At 37.7% G+C, this 19,773-nt stretch overlaps 1 protein-coding gene across 1 annotated transcript in view; it reads right to left on the reverse strand.

Annotated features, from left to right (window-relative positions):
- The window catches only part of TTC23 (tetratricopeptide repeat domain 23), a 110,421-nt gene that overhangs the window by 18,172 nt on the left and 72,476 nt on the right, over positions 1-19,773 (reverse strand). Inside the window, 1 exon segment of the mRNA XM_036734582.1 lies at positions 15,888-15,993. Coding sequence (XP_036590477.1) covers positions 15,888-15,993 — 106 coding nt within the window.

Raw genomic sequence — 19,773 nt, forward strand, 5'->3', positions numbered from 1 at the left:
GGCATCACCATATTGATTTTCACCAAAATAGTTTTATTATGTTTTTTTTAAGTTGATGTTCATAATGATGACCATAGACTTCAAGGAAAGGTTAAATTCTATTTTGTTCTCTGTTTAAGGAGGCAGGGAAGTGTATAACACATTTTGGAAAGATTTCTACCAAAAAGACGTTAAAGTAAAAATAAAATTTGGTGTTTGAAGGGAGAACTTCCATTTGACCTTATTCCTGATTTTTTAAAGGCTCACAGAAGGATTATCTTGGTGGGGGGGGGTGGGTGGGAAAGGTGAGATGGGTTTGGGGAGGGAGAGGAAGATAAATTAAAACAAATAGTTCTTCATTTCATGACCCCAGTACTAGCTGATACTGTACCTTTCCCTCCATTCTAACTTTTAGATTGTAGGAGTTTGTAACTGTCCATAAAAAAGGTGACAAAGAAGGATTATGTATGAAATAGTAAATCTATTACATATAGCTTGTTTTAAAATATATATATGTGCATATGCATTTACATATATATACATATATACATAAATTTAACATAGTAGTACCAACATCACCCTATCTGTGTCCTTGTTAAATTTCCTTTTCATCTCTTTTGTGTTATCTAAAAAATGTTTCTTTGATGTTCTTTCTTTTTTGTACCAATATCACTAGTTGCTCTGTACTCTCGTAATTCTGCTCCCCCAGTAAAAGACCTCTACATTGTGACGTAGTGTAAAGGGCATTGGACCTGAAGTCAGCAAGGCTTGGTTTCAAATTATATCTTATCCATTTACTGTGTGGTTCTGGACAGGTCACTTAACAGTCATCTTTCTCCCCATAGAATGAAGGCATTGGACTCAACTGGCCCCAAGGACTTTCCAGCTCTAAATCTATGATTATATGGTTCATGTAATAAACAAACAGATTTGTTTTGCACTGGTTGTGTTTGAAAATGTATGTCTCTTTATACCATAGTCTCTTATCTCTCCACAAAGAGGTAGAAACATATTTCATCATTAATTTTCTGGAGTTGTGATTAGTCATTGATAAGAGTTCTAGTTGTTTTCCTTTACAATGCTGTGGTTCAGTTGACCTCCACATCAGTTCATATAAGTTTTCCCAGGTTTCTCTGAATCCATTCCCTTTCATCATATATGGTAAAATAATATTTATTGTATTCATGTACCATAATTTGTTCTTCACTTACTGGGCACCCACTTTATTTTTAGTTTTTTGCTATAACAAAAAGTGGTGCTATTAATAGTTTTGTATACATGAGCCTCTATCTCTTTTTTGTGGTATAAAACTAGTAATGTTATCACTGGATCAAAGAGTATGTATGCAGTCTAGTGACTTTTGGAATATAGTTTTTCAGAATAGATCTCCCAATTTACAGCTCTATCAACAGTTCATTACTGTTCTATTCTCTCACAGCCCCTTCAACAATTGTCATTTTCCTTTTTTGCTATCTTTGCCAATCTGATGGGTGTTGGATGGCACCCTGGAATTGTCTTTTTCATTTCTCTTATTGTTAGTTATCTGGAGCATTTTTTATATGCCAACCATAATTCTACATTGATTTTTGGAATTGTTATGTTGTTGTGTTGTTTTACTTAATATTGAAACAATTTTTTAATTTAATTAAATACAACAAATATTGAGCATCAATATAGCATCTATTCATTTAGTTAGAATAATATTAGTAAAGTTAGGTTTAATCAGAATGATAGGCGATACTGGCCCCTCTCCCCCCACGGGGCACTGGAATGATCCAGAGGGGTAGTAGTTTGAAATGCTGCAAATCTTCAAAAACTGTTAAAGGGTTAAAGAAAGTAGATTTCCAGGAGGGAACCTGAGTAATTTTTTTTAAAGGGGGCAGTAGGCCAAGTAAGTTTGGGAACCTCTGATATGGAATAAAAAATTATGACTAATTGAATACTTTGGCTAACTCGGATTTAAGTAATGATGGACTGTCTTTTTCTTGATTATTTAGGGTCTTTTTTAGTTCTTCAGTGTCTTCATTCTGAAGATTAATTTTTAGTGAACAGTATGATATAAGTCTATGTAAAAGGCAGAGGAGTTTGACTAACACAATTTTGTATTTGACTAATACCTGGTTAGTTGGAGGTTTGTTTTTCAAGATTTAAAGTGATAGTACTAACACTGTCCTGCCTGTGTCTCCCTTCTAAACTACCTTCTGCTCTCTTGTGTCACATTTTTTTGCATTCTCTTTCCTCCTTCCTTCCTTTCTTTCTTTCTTTTTTGGCATCACTATTAGCACCCTCTCCTACCATCATTAACTTAAAAATGGCTTATGTCCAGTTATTTTGTACACTGGCTATTTGGAACCTGGAACACATTTTCCCATAGAAACAGTTATAACGACTGCCTAGATTTTCTGGTCAGACCACATTTGCGTATCTAATCCATAATGTAGCTGAACTATATAAAGAACTAAAAATACTAGCCTGAATTTTAGAAGAAGGTGAAAGAGTCAGGTTAGAAGATAGCTTATTCTCTTTCCTGGGTACAGAGTCAGCTCATGGACAAAATTTTGAAACAGGTAAAGTTTGTATTTGGTGCACTTCATGTTCTGTTTTCTCTAGTCTCCCATGTACCCTGAGCCCTCATCCTTCCCTAAAGCTTGAACTATGGCATCTCAGGAAAACCCGCCTTACCAAAGTATTCCATGCCCCACAATTACCTCTGTCCTTTACGCCTGCAAGAAGTTAGAATGATGGATGACCTCTTTGAATCTCAGTTTTCTCATTTGAAAAATGGCAGTCACAGGAGATTTGTGAGGATCAAATGAGCTAATATTTACAAAGCGATTTTGCGAATCTTAAAGTGTCATATAAAGTCATCAACATATTAATTGTTGTAATAATAATAGCAAGTTTACATAATGTTTTAAGGTTTACAAAGTGCTTTCCCTCAACACAGGTGATATTAGCTAGGTTTTTAGGAAGGTTATTCAACCTTATTGAACTAATTTAAACTAATATTGAGTGAATGACAGTTCTATCCTTTAACAATCTTTATTTTTTTCTTTCATTCTCTTTCATATTTCTTTTTGAGAGGGGTGATAGCAGGGGCATTAATGTAGGTTGGACAGGCCTGCCTATGGACTTTTACTCTAAGGAAACCTTCCTGTTTTCACAATTTATTTTATTTGTCTACTTCCACAACCACAAATTCTCCAAAATCTCCACATTTGTCACAGTGACAGCAAATATGATGCTTTCATCATTGGGAGAGGAAGGTGGAATGACGCCTGTGACAATTATTTTTATGTATGGGTCACTGGTAACTAGAGCATTTATAAGTCTTGGAAGTCTGCATATATGTTGAAACAAAACAAAATCTTATATTTAGAAAACAGAATATAATCAAGTTGTCCTCTCTGACACAAAATATCAACTGCTCTATGGAAGTTAAATAACTATTATTTCTAGCTGTGGTAGAGTAGAGAGAACATTGGGATTAGAATTAGAAGACCTGGGTTTGAGTTTTGGTTCTGCCACTATCTAGCTGTATGACTATGGACAAATTCATTTAACCTGTTTCATCCTCAGTTTCTTAATCTATCATAACTCTTATATTGCTTGCCTAATGGGAACTAAACTGTGAATTAACATCATCATCATTTGCTTATAACATTGACATCCATAATCCTTTAGCCACAGAAAATTACTATGCATACTTTTATGTATGCCTTTTTGGATGTTTAGCAACAGTTTTCCACAGGGAAGGTAAGCATGGCTCACTTATAAGGATTTCACCTTTGACTGACAGAATTTGTTCTATGAAGCTAAGTGCACCGTAGGCCACGAGTGGTCAAAAAACCTTTGAACTTCTTATACGTGGTGTCTAAGGATATTCCCAACTTTAAAAAGCTGATCTTGAATCATCAGCAATTTGATATGGACCTCTGCACAACGTTAGGTCATTTTTTAAAATATAGGGTAGTGAATCAGTCTGTAAATCTGAAATTAGCATCCACAAGGGCACAGGTGCTTGACTGGCCTCCCAGTGTCATCAGTCTTTCCATGTTTTCATTCCAACTACATTTATAACTAGTAGGTATTGAGGAAAAGTAACTGCACAGAAAGTCTGTGTAGTTCTTTCCCTTTTCCATGTAGTTCTTTTCAAATGAAGTGAACTGAAGCTTGCAAAGGAAGTTAAAGTTGAGCAAAACGGTTTTGGGGGGGGTTCCAGTTTTGTTGGGGGTCAGAGGAAGATCAAAGATAAATGAAAATAAATGAAAGAAATAAGACAAAACTATTCAACTCCAATTTTGCTTGTTTTCTTTATGAAGAAGGATTAAGATAGGATAGAACAAAAAAGCCATGAATGAAGTTGACCATGTATTGGAAATGAAGGATAACAGAGGGGAGAGCCTCAAAGCTCCACTGATTCATATCTACAAGATATTTTTAAAACTTAGAAGAAGGAACCCAGAGTACAACAGGGAGACTCTCTATGGAGAATTTATGGAAAGACAACAGAGAGAAATTGCACAGGATGAGAAGGCATGGATTAGGGAGTAATGTACCCAAAATGAGCAGCAGATAGAACACCAGGCCTGGAATCAGGAAGACCTGAGTTCAACCCAGCCTCAGACACTTAGCAGGTGTGTGACCCTGGGCAAAGTCACTTAACCCTGTTTGCCTTGGCTTCCTCATCTATAAAATGAGCTGGAGGAGAAATGGCAAACTACTACAGTATCTTTGCCAAGACAACGCCAAATGGTGTCATAGAGAGTCAGACACAATTGAAATGATGGAACAACAACAAAAATGTGCCCCAAACAAGTGAGATTATAAATCCATAAAAGTATATGCAAGTAAGGAGATGGTAAGAAAGCATCAAGCCACCTTCACACTGAGAGATACAAAGATAGAAGGGAGAGCCTCTGCTCTCAAAGAACTTATAATCTAATAGCGGAAGACAACACATAAAAATGACAAGGAAGTTGAAAAACAGGTTGGGGGGTGCTATCTGACATGGGGGGATGGTGAAAAAGTCAGAGAAGTTCCCAAGTAGTGCAGACAGGTGAAAAATGAGATATTCCGAGCTGGGCTCCCTCCTTAAATGGCAATTTTGGAGTTCATGCCTCCACCCTCCAAGCAGAGAGACAGAGGGTGGTGATAGAGTAACAACACTGATGGGATCTTGCTGGATATATCCTGAGGAGGTTTTCCAATAATTAGCTTCCTGGGGCATGGTCGGAAAAGTCAGAGAATTACCAAAGTAGGTCAGAGCCAGGAGAGAAATGAGATGTTCTGAGCTGAGCTTCCTCCTTAAATGGAGGCTTTGAGATTAATGGCTCTATCCTTCCAGCAGGAGGTGGATGATGAGTAACCAAGCTGATTTGAGGTTCAGGTGAACTATATCCCAGAATACTGAAAGATTTTATAACCATGACTATAGAACTACTATCTGTGATTATTAAAAAGCAGTTTTTTAAAAGGCCCGGAAATAAGTCAACTATGGAAGAAAATGGGTTCTTTAAACTATGAGCCTATGAGCTCAATTTCAGTTTCCGGCAATTCTAAAAGTCATTATTAAAGGGATAGTTTATGAGAGCTTAGAAAGGGAAAAGGTAGATGAATGAACAAAAAGCATTTATTAAGCACCTAGGTGCCAGGCACTGTGATAAGCACTGGGGATAAAAGTACAAATGTTAGACTCCTTGCCATCAAAGAGCTTACATTCTAATGGGAGAAGATGACACTCACAGTCCCTGTTGCTACTCAGACCAAAACTTCCTTCCATGAACTCTACTGACATATATATATATATATATATATATATATATATATATATATATATATATATATATATATATATATATGCTGGAATGGGCAATGGATTGTCACATCCCTTCCAGAAGCCATGGCATCATTGATTTGATTACTATTCTCAAAGCAAGAAGTGGAAAGTGGGTCAGAGTGGGGGAGGGGTTGGCAGTGGGAATATGCATGAGGTGGGGCAGGGCAGATGGCAAGATGCTGCTGCTGCTGTTTTGTCCTTTATTCTCAAAGAGGACCATAACATCAGGGAAGTGATTCGATGAGATGTAAGTGAATTGGATTTAAGTTGAGAGAGGGCTGTGCAAAGCCAGGAGCCTCACTTTCTCCTTCGGAGGAATTTGGGTCCAGTTGCCAGACATAGATCAGAACCACTGGATATGGCCCAGGATATAGTGGGGAACCTTAGACTTTTCAAGCTTTTTCAAGCTAAAGACTTTTCAAGTCTTTAGTTAATACCCATGCCCATGTCTCAACCATCCACAAAAAACACTCGCTTGATCCTTCTATCCATGCTGATTATCATTCTGTATTTCTTCTGCCCTTTTCAGCAAAACTCCTCGAGATGGCTAGCTACAATGGGTGCCTCCACTGCCTCACTTCTCACTCTCTTCACAACTCTTTACCATCGAGTTTCTTACCTCATCATTCCAGTGGAACTGTTCTCTCCAAAATTATCAATGATCTCTTAATTGCCAAATCCAATATCCTTTTCTCAATCTTCATCCTCTCAATCTCTCTGTAGCCTTTGATACTGTCATTCACTCTCTTCTCCTCGATACTTTTCTCTCTAGATTTTCAGGACACTACTCTGTCCCAGTTCTCATTCTACCTCTCAGACTGCTCCTCAGTCTCTTTGCTAGTGCTTATCCAACTCATTCTCTCCAACAGTACGGGTCCTACGAGGCTCTCACCGGGGGCCCTCTTTTTATTCATCTATACTACTTCACTTAGTGATGTCATCAGCTCCCAAGGAATTAATTATCATCTCTATGTTGATGATTCTCAAATCTGCTTATTCAGGCCTAATCTCTCTGCTGACCTCTAGTCTCTCTTCTCCACCTGCCTATCTGGTATCTTGAATTGGATGTCCTATAGACATCTTAAATTAACTGAGAACTCACTCCTCTTCCCCCTACCCCTACTCCCCTTTCCAAACTTCCCTATTACTATGGAGTGCGCTACTATCCTCCTGATCCCTCAGGCTTGCAATGCATCTGCCATCCTTTATTCCTCACTATCTCTCATATTGAATCTATTGCCAAGTCCTGCCAATTTCACCTCTGTAACATCTCTTAAATATGCCCCCTTCTCTCCTCTGACACTGCTACCACTCTAGTGAGGGCCCTCATCACTTCATGCCTGGACTATTGCAATAGCCTGCTGGTAGGTCTGCCTGCTTCAAGTCTCTCCTAACTCTAAACAATCCTTCATTTAGACACCAAAGTGATTTTCCTAAAGTGCAGATTTAACTGTGTAACCTCTTTATTCAATAAATTCCAGTGGCTCCTTATTACCTCCAAGATAAAATACAAAATTCTTGATTTGGCATTCAAAGCCTTACAAAAACATACCTCCCCCTCACCACCTCCCCCGCCCCCTGCCTCCTTTCAAGCTTCTTATACCTTACTCCCCCCACCATGTACTCTGTGATTAAGTGACACTGGCCTTTTTGCTGTACCTCACACAAGACACTTCATCCCTCAGCTCCAAGCATTTTCCCTGGCTGTCCTCCATACCTAGAATCCTCTCCTCATCTCTACCTCCTTTCATCCCTGGCTTCCTACAAGACCCAGCTAAAATAACACATTCTACAGGAAGCCTTTGCCAATCCCTTTTAATTTTAGTGCTTATGTTGTATATAGCTTGTTTGTATATATTTGTTTGCATGTTGTCTTCATTAGACTGTGAGCTCTTTGAGAGTATGTACTGTTTTGTCCATCTTTGTATCTCCAGCACTTAGCACAGTGCCTGACACATAGTAGCAACTTAATCAATGCTTATTGAGCTGGCATATGTTCATCAAGAAAAAGTCATGCTAGATAAATCTCATTTAATTTTCTAACACAGTTACTAGGCTAATAGAAAAAGGAAATACCTTAGCCATGGTGCACCTGGTTTTCAGCATGGCATATGACCAGGTTTTTCATGTGTCGCTATGGCTGAAATGAAGAGATGTGGCTTATAAAGTAAAAGAACTGGTTGACAATAGATGGATGTTCATCTGGAGGGAGGGATCTAATGGAAGGTCTCTGAGCAGGTCCTTGGCACTTCTATGAAACATTTTTGTCAATGTCTTAAATGAAACTGGCGACTGAAATTGCCAACTGTATTAGACTGAAATTAGCAATAGCTTATAAAATTTCATTTGATAAGTATCTGAATCTGGATACAAACATATCTTGATAAATTCAGATGTTTGATTGTTGAAGTGCACATGGTTAAATTTAATAGGGATGAGTGTAAAATCCTACATTTTGGTTAAAATATTCAAGATACTAGATATAGGTTTGAGAAGGCTATGTAACCAGACAATAGCTCATGTGAAAGAAACCTGGTGAGGTGACTACAAGCTCAATATAAGCCAGCAGTGTAATGTGGCAGCCTAAAAAAGCTCACAAAAACTCAGGCAACATTAACAGAAGCATTGTTTTTAAGGACAACTAAATTTGTAGTCCTGCTATACTCTGTCCTTATTGGATTAACTCTGGATGACAATGTTCAGTTGTGGCACATTTTAGGAAGGACATTGATAAGCTAGAGAATAGGAAAACCAACAATAGGGAAACCAAGGTGATGATGGGAGTAGAAACTATGCCCAAGTTCTCACATGGACAGAATAAACCTTAGGGATAGCAGTCTTCAAGTATTTGAAAAACTGTCATATTGGAAGGACCAGATTTGTCTTGCTGGCCCTTGAGTGCAGAAGTGGGAGTAAACAAGCAGAGATTGCAAAAGTGCTCATTTCAGCACGATTTAAGAAATATTTTCTAAAAGAAGTGTAAAAGCAGAATAGGTTTCTTAAAAGGATAGTGAGCTCCCTATTACTTCTTCAGTGAAGGCTGGATGACTACTTTGGAAGGGGAGGGGGGATGATGTACTGGAAATTACTGCTTAGGTCTAGATTGGACTAGAGGACCTCTAAGGTCTCTTCCAACATTGAGACTCTATGATTAAAAAAAATAGTCCCACTTCAGCAGCTACAGTTTGTGAGAATCAGTTTTTGCAGAGTAGTGACAAGACCATCCCATTTCAAAGTATCCCTGTGGATGATTTCATTTGAGAATTCAGACCTACTTAATTCCTTTAGGGGGTTTAATGGACTCTGCTATCCGAGGACATATATAGACAAAAATAAAGGAATGTTTCATTGAAAAGGTATTTAGGTATGATTACAATTTGGCAGATCTCTGGTCAGGTGGCTTTTAATTAAAATAAATCCCAGTAACACAGTGCTCATTTTCCTGGGGTTGTCCTAAGGCAATCTAAGGCTGGAAAAAATTAGAACAATGGGGATAGTTTTAATTAAAAGAGAACCCTTTATGTAAAACTTGACAATTATCTTTTGTAACTGTCATGAAAGTAATCTCTACACTATACTAAATGAAAAACCATTAAGAACACTTGGGGATTTAAGATAGAAAAAAATCATATCCTAACATGGCATTAACCCAAGAGTACTCAATCATCAGGCAACGGGAAGAATGACAAGTTGTACTTCATTTAAATATTATGTAAAAAATCTCTCACACAGGGCTACTCAGATAGTTCTAGAGAATCAGATTTCAGTTCAATATAAGGGAAATCTTCTTAACAACTAAAAATGTACAAAAGTGTAATTGGTTGCCTTGAGAAATAGTGAGGTCCTCATCCCTAGAGGGCCTCAAGTTGGGAGAAATGATATAATTTTGCTTAAGTATTGGTCAGGACCACGATGGCCTCTGTGGTCCTTTCTAACTCTGAGAGGGCCTTGGGTAGCAATCCCAGATAGAGCTGGTAAAACCAGAACTGGGAATGAGCAAAAATGCTACCTCTTTATAAATATAAAATCAGTGAATTGCAGATCTGGAAACAACTACAGATTCCAAGAAAGCAGGCACTGGATCTCATTTAATTTTTGTAGTTTCTCCACTGCCTATCATAGCATACTTCCATAGAATAGAAGCTTAGAAAATGTTTAAGTGAAGTTTGCTCTAATCAATCAGAACAGGAAACAAACAACAAAAAGGCCATTCTACTAAGGTAGAAATAGGTCTAATTAACAATGTTGATCAATTTTTATGGTATTTGCAATATAAGAAATAAAACTACTAAAATGCTTTTCGCTCCTCTTCACTGATCAATATTTATCAATCCCTTACCTTTTTTTTCCAGGACTTGGTTCCTTTAGAGAACTTTCTTAGATTAATGCCACCCCATTTTGATTCCTTTTTACTCTATAAGCATTCTCTGATCATTCATTTCTTCAGTTTATACCAAGTTGTTTCTTATCTCTTGATACACTGCTTTATAGCTATCCTCATTTCCTGCATCTATGTTTTGAATGCCCAGCTATACCGTAGGCTTCTTGAGTTCAAGTGATTCACATTTTCTAATGTGAAATGAAACAAGGACAAAAATGTATTTATATCTGGGGAGTAGAGGGGTAGTAGTAGTGGTGGTTATAATCATAACCTTTTCTCTAAGATGAGGTAAGGTGCTCACATATTTCAGAGTAGCAATTAGCTTTTAAACCAACAACAACAACAATAATACTAAGTAATATTTATACGGCACTTCTAGATGCCAAGTACTCTGCTACACGCTTTACAATCATTATCTCATTCGATCCCCATGACAACCTTGGGAGGTAGGTGCTGTTGTCATCCCCATTTTACAGATGAGGACACAGAAGTAAGCAGAGGTTAAGTGACTTGTTCAGGATCACACAGCTGGTACGTGTGTGAGGCCACATCTGAATGCAGGTCTTTCTGACTCAAGGCCCAGTCATCCAGCCACTGCATCACCTAGCTGTCTAGATTACCTGCAAGTGACTTTGAATCAACTTTCTAAGCAACAGCTAAGCATGAAAGGATTGATTAATGTCAACTTGGAAGAAGGTATTATACTTAGCTCTGACCCTGGACCTGTCCTGTTCAACATTTCTATCACTGACTTGTATGAATATTAGTAGTTGACTAACCCAATTCTCAGATGACAGGAAGAGTGTTAAAAGGAATATAATAATCTATGGTAAGAGGGCTGCATGGCTGTAGGTGAAAACAGCCCTGGATTTGAAGTCAGCGGACCCGACTTTAACTCACAGGCTTTTCTACTTAATTGCTCTGGTGACCCTGGGCCACTCACCTTACCACTCTGGGTCTCCGTTCCTGATCTACGAAATAAAGGGAGTGTGTCTAAGGGACCTCTAGGTTCATTCTAATTCTAAACATACCATCTATGATCCTTTGATGGTAGACTCTAGTTGGTGGGTTAACAGAAATCCAGTAACTAGATGTGTATATAGTTTACAAAATGAGGGTGTTGGACTAGCTGGTATTCAAGAAAGATCTCTTACATTTCTACAAGCATAATATTCTATTATTTTTAATAGGCTGGAAAGATGGGCCAGAAATTAAATTCAACAAGCATTTATTATGTGCATGAGCATACAAAACAAAATTAAACAAAATAAACAAAATATTTAGTAGGGAAAAACACCATAAAACAGCATGGGAGAGACCTGGCTTGACAGAACTGCATATGGAAAAACGAACACACATACTAAAAACCCTGGGGCTTTTAATCTATCTTGAATTCAATATGAGTCAGAAACATGCAATGGCTACCAAAAAACCTAACCCTTCTGAAGGGTTTGCATAGAAGGCTGAAAGCTTGTTGTGCTGGCTAGCAATATGTCATAAAGTGCTCTAAAACTCCTAGCTTGGAAGGAATGTGGTTTTCAGTAAGAGGAAACACTTCCAAACAAGGATGACTGTGAGTAGTGTTGTTTGGCCCTCAGAAGGTTTATATTGAAATGTACTTGGCCTCAAAACTATTTTATTTTAATATCCTTTGTGAGAAAAGTTATAAACATAAGGCAAATGTCTGGAATCCTTGACAGTGTTGTTGAGATATGTTAATACAAAGTTTTGACAAGGATTGCTCTGGGAGAGCCAGCCAACCTCAGGTTAGTATCATGCTGAAAGCCAGAATTGGGCCTTATACTAAATCCTTGCACAATCAAAATCTTACAGCAGTTTTGCCTGCATAAGGAATGAAGGGTAAGACTAAGAGGGAATTGGATTGAGCTCAAAGCCTTAAACACTGGTATTTTGGGGTTTGGGGAGAGTATTGTTCTTTCAAAAGATATTTGGTGGGGGAGGAGGGAGTTCATTGAAAATTTGAAATGAAAGATTATCTCATTAAAAAATCCTTTTTAACAATTTAGTGCCCTGGTAGCACATATTTTTCCTTTGAGAAGACAAATCAAAAGAAATTATATTGGCAAAGGGGAAAACTCATGTAATATTTCAATGTAAATTTTCTCAGGACTCAGGAGAATACTCTTCTTTTACTCCAGGGAGGATTAAAGTGCTCACTTTAATTTCTGGGCAGAAAAAAAGTTCTAAACTCAACAAATTCTATTTCCCCTGCTAAAACCTACAGGAAGCTATAAGGACAGAACTGAACACAGTGTTCCTGAAGTGGTCTGATTAGGGTAGATATAGTGGAATTGTCACTTCCCTCAATCTGGACATGTCAGTACTTCAAATTATGTGTCTTAATGTACCCAAGGATAATACTGACTTTTTTGGCTGACAGAATTCTTAGATCTATATGTATAGGAAGGAACCTATCTATTATCTAACCAAATTATATTCACAGCCCACTTCATATGCCTTTGTAGGGAGAGGGGGAAGGGAAGAGAATAAGCATTTATAAAGGATCTACTACATGCCAGGCATTATACTAAGTGCTTTTTTCAAATCTTACCTCAGTTGAGCCTCACAACCCTTCAAGGTAGGTGCTGTTATTATCCCCTTTTTACAGTTGAGGAAATTGAGGCAAACAGAGGGTAAGTGACTTGCCCAGGATTACACGGCTACTAAGTGTCTAAGGTAAAATTTGAACTCAGGTCTTTCTGACTCCAGGCCCAGGACCCCATCCACGGCATCACCAGCTGCCTCATAGGTTGATTTTATGAATTCTAGGCCTGAAAAAAGTTTACCAGAATTATCAAGTTTTCAACAACCCTTCCCATATCTTCAGGAACATCAGTGCAGTGATGTAGCCTACAGGTAATATAGTCCCTAGACTTAGTATCTTTTCACTTTTTTATTTCATTTCTTTTAGGTTTTAGGCCTAATCTAATTTAAAAAGCTCTCTTTTACACATCTGTCAGAAGGACTGAATGTCACAGGGTCAAACCTTTAGAGCTGGAAGGAATCTCAGAGGTCACCTTGTTGAAATCCCTCATTCTTCAGAGGAAAACACTGAGAGTCATAAAGATTCATTGACTTGCCCAAGGTCATATACAATATACGTATACATAGTGTTAGAACCAAGACTCAAACCCCAATCCTCTAATACCAGATCCAGGACACTTGCTGATACCACAGAAACATGTATGATAGGGAAGAACAGGTTACAGTCCATTACCAGTGATGATCAATATGTAAAAGTGACAAGAAAGATACGGACCAAGGACATATGAGGCTGGAGAAGGAGGACGATACCCATTAATTTAATGAGAGTGAGCAATACCCGAAGGATGGCCAGTGCTGCCCTGGTAACCATGAATCTATTGATTAATTAGTCAATATAAAGAAAGTAAAAAACATGCCCCCTCCCTCAAGAAGCTCACGTTCTAATGGTTAAGACAACTGGAAACAATGATTTGCTTATAAGTACGGTACAAATGGGAGGTGATCTCAAGAGGAAGGGTAGTAACAATGGAAGGAGCTGAGAATCATAATAACTTAAGATAAGCCTCTAATAGCTAACATTAATATGGTGCTTTAAGAATTATAAGATGCTTTACTGTATATTATCTCCCTTGATCATCACAACAACCCGGGAGGTAGGTGCTATTATTGTCCCAATTTCAGATGATGATAGTAATGCAGATGGAGGTTAAATGACTTGTCCAGGATCACACAAGGCAATTAAGTATCTGAGGCAGGATTAAAATTCAGGTTTTCTTGACTCCAAGTAGAACTCCTTATATAAAACTCCACCCAGTTGCCAAAACAAGACTGATTATTTCACTTTTGTAGGATTTATGTGAAGCATTATGATAAAAAAATCCCTGGGTCTTATGTTAGAGGACTAGGGTCTGAATTCTGGTTCTCCTATCTGTGTGACCCTGGGAAAGCCCCTTCATCTCTCGGGTTGCAGTCTCTTTGTAACATGACTGAGTTGGGTCAGATGGTCTGAGGTCCCTTCTAGCTCTCTGTGATCCTAAGAACAAGAGTCACATAGGATGGGAAGGCATGGATAGATTTCTGTTTTCATCACTGCAGGGAAAATAATGAAATCACAGATCTACTGAAGTATCTCTAATTGTTCAATAAAAGGCATTTTATTTTGTTTTGTTGTCGTTTTGTTTGTTTGCTCATTTTTACCTGTCAAAGGAAATTCAGGAATCAGAAAACAAATAAAAGAAATCTTTTGATTTCAGAGTGACCTAAATATTAGACTCACATGGCTGCCCCAGAAGTAAACCTGTTTAGAGTGATCCTTGGGTTCTTGTCTTCCTAATCCTACCACCCAATGGCCCCTGCTCTTTGAGGAAGGTTAGGTGAGGCCAACAGTGGTCTAAACTCTGGAGTTCATGGGGACAGAAAAACTTGACACAAAACAAGACCCAGGGCTTTTTCTGCATCATAATGCTTCACATAAATCCTGCAAAAAGTGACATATCCAGTCTTGTTTTGGCAGCTGGATGGAGTTTTGGATAAAGGGCTATATACTTGGAGACAAGAAAACTTAAGTTTGAATCCTGCCTCAGACACTTAATAGCTTTGTGATCCTGGACAAGTCATTTAGCTTCCTTTTCTGTGTCCCTTTATCTCTAGTTCTAGGACCTGCAGTCTAATCTTGCTGAGGATCTCTGTCCCAACTTTATCTTAACCATTACCCTATGCTTCCCTTTGCCCCAAGATTCCCAGGTAACTATTTGGGTTTTCTGACCATGTGATCAACCAGTCAACAACAATTTATTTATATATTTGTAGAATAGTAAATAATATGAAATTTATATAATATATAATATGATATAATTTATATAATAGATTTTATACACACATACACACATACATTTTAGTTGGTATTTAATGATTTTTCTTACCCTAATCCTCCTTTTCTCTAAATGCTGGAATATATACCAATGTTTTCATATTATTTCTACCTATGAAGTTTCAAACAAATAAGTGTGCCATTGAAATTCATCGTCACTATCATTATGGGTAACTCTCTAAGCTCATATCTCCCTCTCATGGCCAAATCCAAGAATTCCAAAAGTATAGCACCCTTACCACACATGAGATTGGGTAAAAGCCAGAAAAAATGTGTCACAGGAAGCTTTTCTCCCCCAGATATCTTGGAACTGTGAGGCTGCATCATGACTGAAAGCTCAATTCTTTGGGGGAATTTTGAGGCCAGGATTTCAGCAGGCAAAGAGTCTATCTGCTGGGTCAATTGCAGCTGTGCCAACAACACAATGATCTTTAAAAATAGATCTCTTTAGCAAGTAAAGCAAATTCCTCTTAAGTTCAACACTGAGCACACAGTTTCTGGGAAGCTCTAAGAGCTGTCTTTCTTACTCTCCTGGAAGATTAACTCCTACTTAAAAGGAAAAGAATCAAAGGGAGAATACATAGGGATATAAATCAAAGGCCTCCACTGTGCCCAGATAAAGAACAGAATGTCATTGCCAGAATACTAAACCAACCAATAAGAAGACTCACAGAAATCTGACTACAGCTAAGTTTTGCCTTCTGTTCAACTCATTTAAAAATCAACTTAGGAAACTGCATCATAGACAGAGATATGTGTAGGGGTATGGGCAGCATGCATGTGCCCTTTACACTTTTAACGATCTCTCTCACCATTGTGCTCAGGTCTTGAAGAGGCAATGGCAGCATGGGCAATTGAGAGTGCTGATTCTGTTGCTTCTTCTACGGAAGGATTTTGATTCTGGGTGATGTGATGTGCCTGTCACCATGAACAGAGGAACAGTTATGTTTATATGACATAACTTGTAAAAGACATGACAGTCCTTGCAGAGATAAGCATAAAGCCAAGAACCTTAAGACCATACATTTAGAACTGGAAGGAACTTAGAGCTCTCCTAGACCAATTTTGTTATTTTATAGATCAGGAAACAGGTTCAGAGTAGTTAAGAAAATGACCAGTCTCATATATTTTAAGTGCTAGAGGTGGTATTTGAACCCAAATCTTTCCTGAGTCCAAATCCAACATTCTTTCCCCCATACTACACTTACCATACTGCTTCTTTATTACGAAGACCTAGCGTGACCACTGTGGTTGGTTCTTTGGTGATATGAAGAAAACACTATATAATGATGATAATGATAAACTTGCACTAAAAGTTTTCCAAGTATTTTACATACATTATCTAATTAGAACTTGATATCCCCATTTTATGGGTGAGCAAAACAAGGCTTAGAGATCTTAAGAAAACTGCTGATCATCACACAGTCAAAAAATGTCCGAGGCAGGATTAGAAACCAGGTCTTTCTGACTTTGAATCCAATACTCTATCCACTGGCACATCGTATCTTAGTTTTTGTCTTCAAAAAACTTACAATGTAATGGGAAAAGAAAGCAAAATTAGATGTTATAAGACTAGAGTTGAAAACAATTCAAGATAACAATACAAGAGATGTCACAGGAGTAAATGATTAATTGTTGATTGAATAGGTGGTCATAAAATTAATAAAGTTACTGGAATAAATTCAGAGGAATGAGAAATCACTGTGGCTGGAGTCATATTGGAAGGCTTCAAGGAAAAGGACAAACTAGCACTAGTTCATCTGGGTAGAAGGTAGTGAAAAGGAGGAGGGCTAGTCCAGGTTAAGTAACTAAAGTGAGCAGAGACATGGTGAATAGTGATTTTTAAATGTAAGTGGTTAAAAAATGAAAACCAGAAAGGTCCCATGGACAGAGAACAGGCTTCCGAGTCAGGAAGACGAGGGTTCAAGTTCTGTATCTGGAACATGGAGGTACATGGAGGTAGGCAAATCACTTAATCTCTCAGTACCCTAGACAACTACCTAAGATTTTAAAGTTGCTGAGCAGGGGCAAATTCACATTAGCTGAGGTAATTTTCTTGCTGGGAGGTCCCAGCTTATTCCAATAACATCACAATTCTGGTCCCCCTCAAATGGTTATTGAATTATGAATGAAGACTAACCCCATTATGACCAAGAGCATGTATTTTTGAGATTGGCCCAAGTCAAGACATCAGTGGTGATGTCATTGGTCTTCTTCGAAAATGAAAGATGAACAATAACAACGAATAGGGTAAGAGAAGCAGTTTATGGCCTTGGAACATAGGGTTTCAGGATTTAGAGCTGGAAGGTATTTTAGAGATCATCCAATCCAATCTCCTCATTTTACAGGCAAGGAATCTGAAATCCAGAGAAACTGTGTGAATTATCCAAGATACATACGCAGAACGTAAAATAACAGAGATTTAAACCCAGGTTTTCTAACTCCAAATCCAGTCTTTCCTACACCAGTGTTTTCTCGTTTTAGTTGACTGGTTCAAGAATCCACCAATTCCACCACGTTGCTTGCATAACCACTGTGTTATGCTCAGCTGAGCCAACTATCCCAGACTGTCAGGAATATAAAACCAGGGTTAATAGCTTGTAAATGAGCTTAAAACACCTCTAAAATTAAGTATGCCTTTAATAGTAATAGCTAACATTTATGTAATGCTTTAATGTTTGCAAAATACTAAATATATGTGTATATATGCACATATATGTATATATGCGTGTGTACACATATATACATATACAATTCTCACAACAACACTGGAAAGTAGGTTGCTACTATTATATTCATTTTACATCCTTACTTAAGGTAAAGAGGCATTAAGTTACTTCTCCAAGATCACCAGGTTAGTAAATATCTAATGAGGAATGTGAACATAAGTTTTCCTGACTCCAAATCTACCATCAAACTGCTACTTGGAAGTGTTGTTTTTAACATCTCTCTCACAAATGCTAATAGTGGATTTTACACAGTATGTTATACACAATAGGCTCTCATAACCTAGCGGTATGGCAGATAAATAGATAAGATAGATACATCTAGATTCCTTTATTAATAATTTTAGACAATAGAGTGTGAACTAAATTGATAACTTCACGGACCCCCATATTAGTTATGGGCCTTGACCTTAAAAGGCAAGTCTTCGGAAAAGACTTCTGAAATTCATGATTGATACTAAATTTTCAAGGGTCAAAATAAAGTTTAGTTACAAAGTGTCAAATGACAACCTGCTTGCCATTTGGGGCAAATTGAAAACTTCTTTAAAAGAGAATGAAAAATTTGGAGTAAATTAAATGAGTTATATCTGAGTTGTGCTTTTCTCTTCAGAATATCTTCATGAGAGATTTTTGTTTGCATGACAGCTGTCATTCTTGTAGCACAAGGTAAAGATTGGTATATTTAGTTCTATCTGGGCATTTAAATATCTTCAGTGAACAAAATCTGTACAAGCATCCTTTTGCCTACCAAGTAAGACATGAACTCCTTTGCCTGGTATGCAAGAACACCCACGATGTAGTGCCATCACTTCCAGCTGTATCTCACAATACTCTCTCCATACTCTGACCAAATGAAATTTTGGGGGGCACTCTAATACCTGCTTCCTCTCCTGCCTCTTTGTTTTTTGTTCAGGCTGTTCCATATGCTTAGGATGAACTTTTCCTTTTAACCTTCTCCATTCCTACCCTATCCTTCAGTTCCAATGTCTCCTCCACAAAGTCTTTTCTTATTTATAACATAGGTAGCAACTTTCCCCATTCAGACTTAGAGCACTTTATTTTGCATCTGTATAATACACTGTTATTGCATGCTAGATGTATTTGTGTATGGGCCATCATACTACATAAAAGATTTGGATCTTTTTTCTTTATATGTTTTTGTTGATGTCTTCTGTTTCTTACATTATCCCAGGCATCTCTGCCTCTCACTCTCCCAGAAAGCCATCCCAAATAACGAATACTAATTTTTAGAAAGGAAAAAAATCAGCACAACTGATTAATACATTGAAAAAGTCATTGAAGAAAGTGTAATGTGTAACAGCTGTAGTCCTCTGATATCCACAAACGTGTGGATTGGCGGGGTGTTTTGTCATATCTCTTAATTCCAGTCCTGCTCGATCTTTATAATTTTATTACATTTACTTTTAATCTTTTCAATATGTAGTGTTCTTTCCAGCTACATTGTTGTAATCACTGGGAATATTGTTTTCTTGGCTCTGCTCAATTCACTCTGCATCAGTTCATATAGGTCTTTCCATGCTCCTCAGAATTCATCGCTCACATCATTGTAATGATAATATTCCACTACATTCATGAACTGCAATTTGTTTAACCATTCCTCAAGTGATGGACATCTACTTTGTTTCCAATTTTTTGCTATCATGAACAGTTTTGTTATAAACATTTTGGTGTATATGAGGATTTTCTTCTTATCAATGGCTGCCTCAGGGTAAAAGCCCAGTAACAGAGTCTCTGGTTCAAGGGGCATGGACATTTTAGCTACTTTGTTTACGGAATTCCAAATTGCTTTCCAAAATGGTTGTGGCATTTCAGTTCTACCAACAATGTATTACTGTGCCTGTTATTCCACAACTCTTCTAATATTGGTTATTGCCATTTTTGCCAATTTGCAGAGTGTGACATGAATCCTTGGGGGATTTTGTTTTGTATTTCCCTTATTATTAGTGATTTG

The sequence above is a fragment of the Trichosurus vulpecula genome, chromosome 8, assembly GCF_011100635.1.
Source record: "Trichosurus vulpecula isolate mTriVul1 chromosome 8, mTriVul1.pri, whole genome shotgun sequence".
Lineage (NCBI taxonomy): Eukaryota > Metazoa > Chordata > Mammalia > Diprotodontia > Phalangeridae > Trichosurus > Trichosurus vulpecula.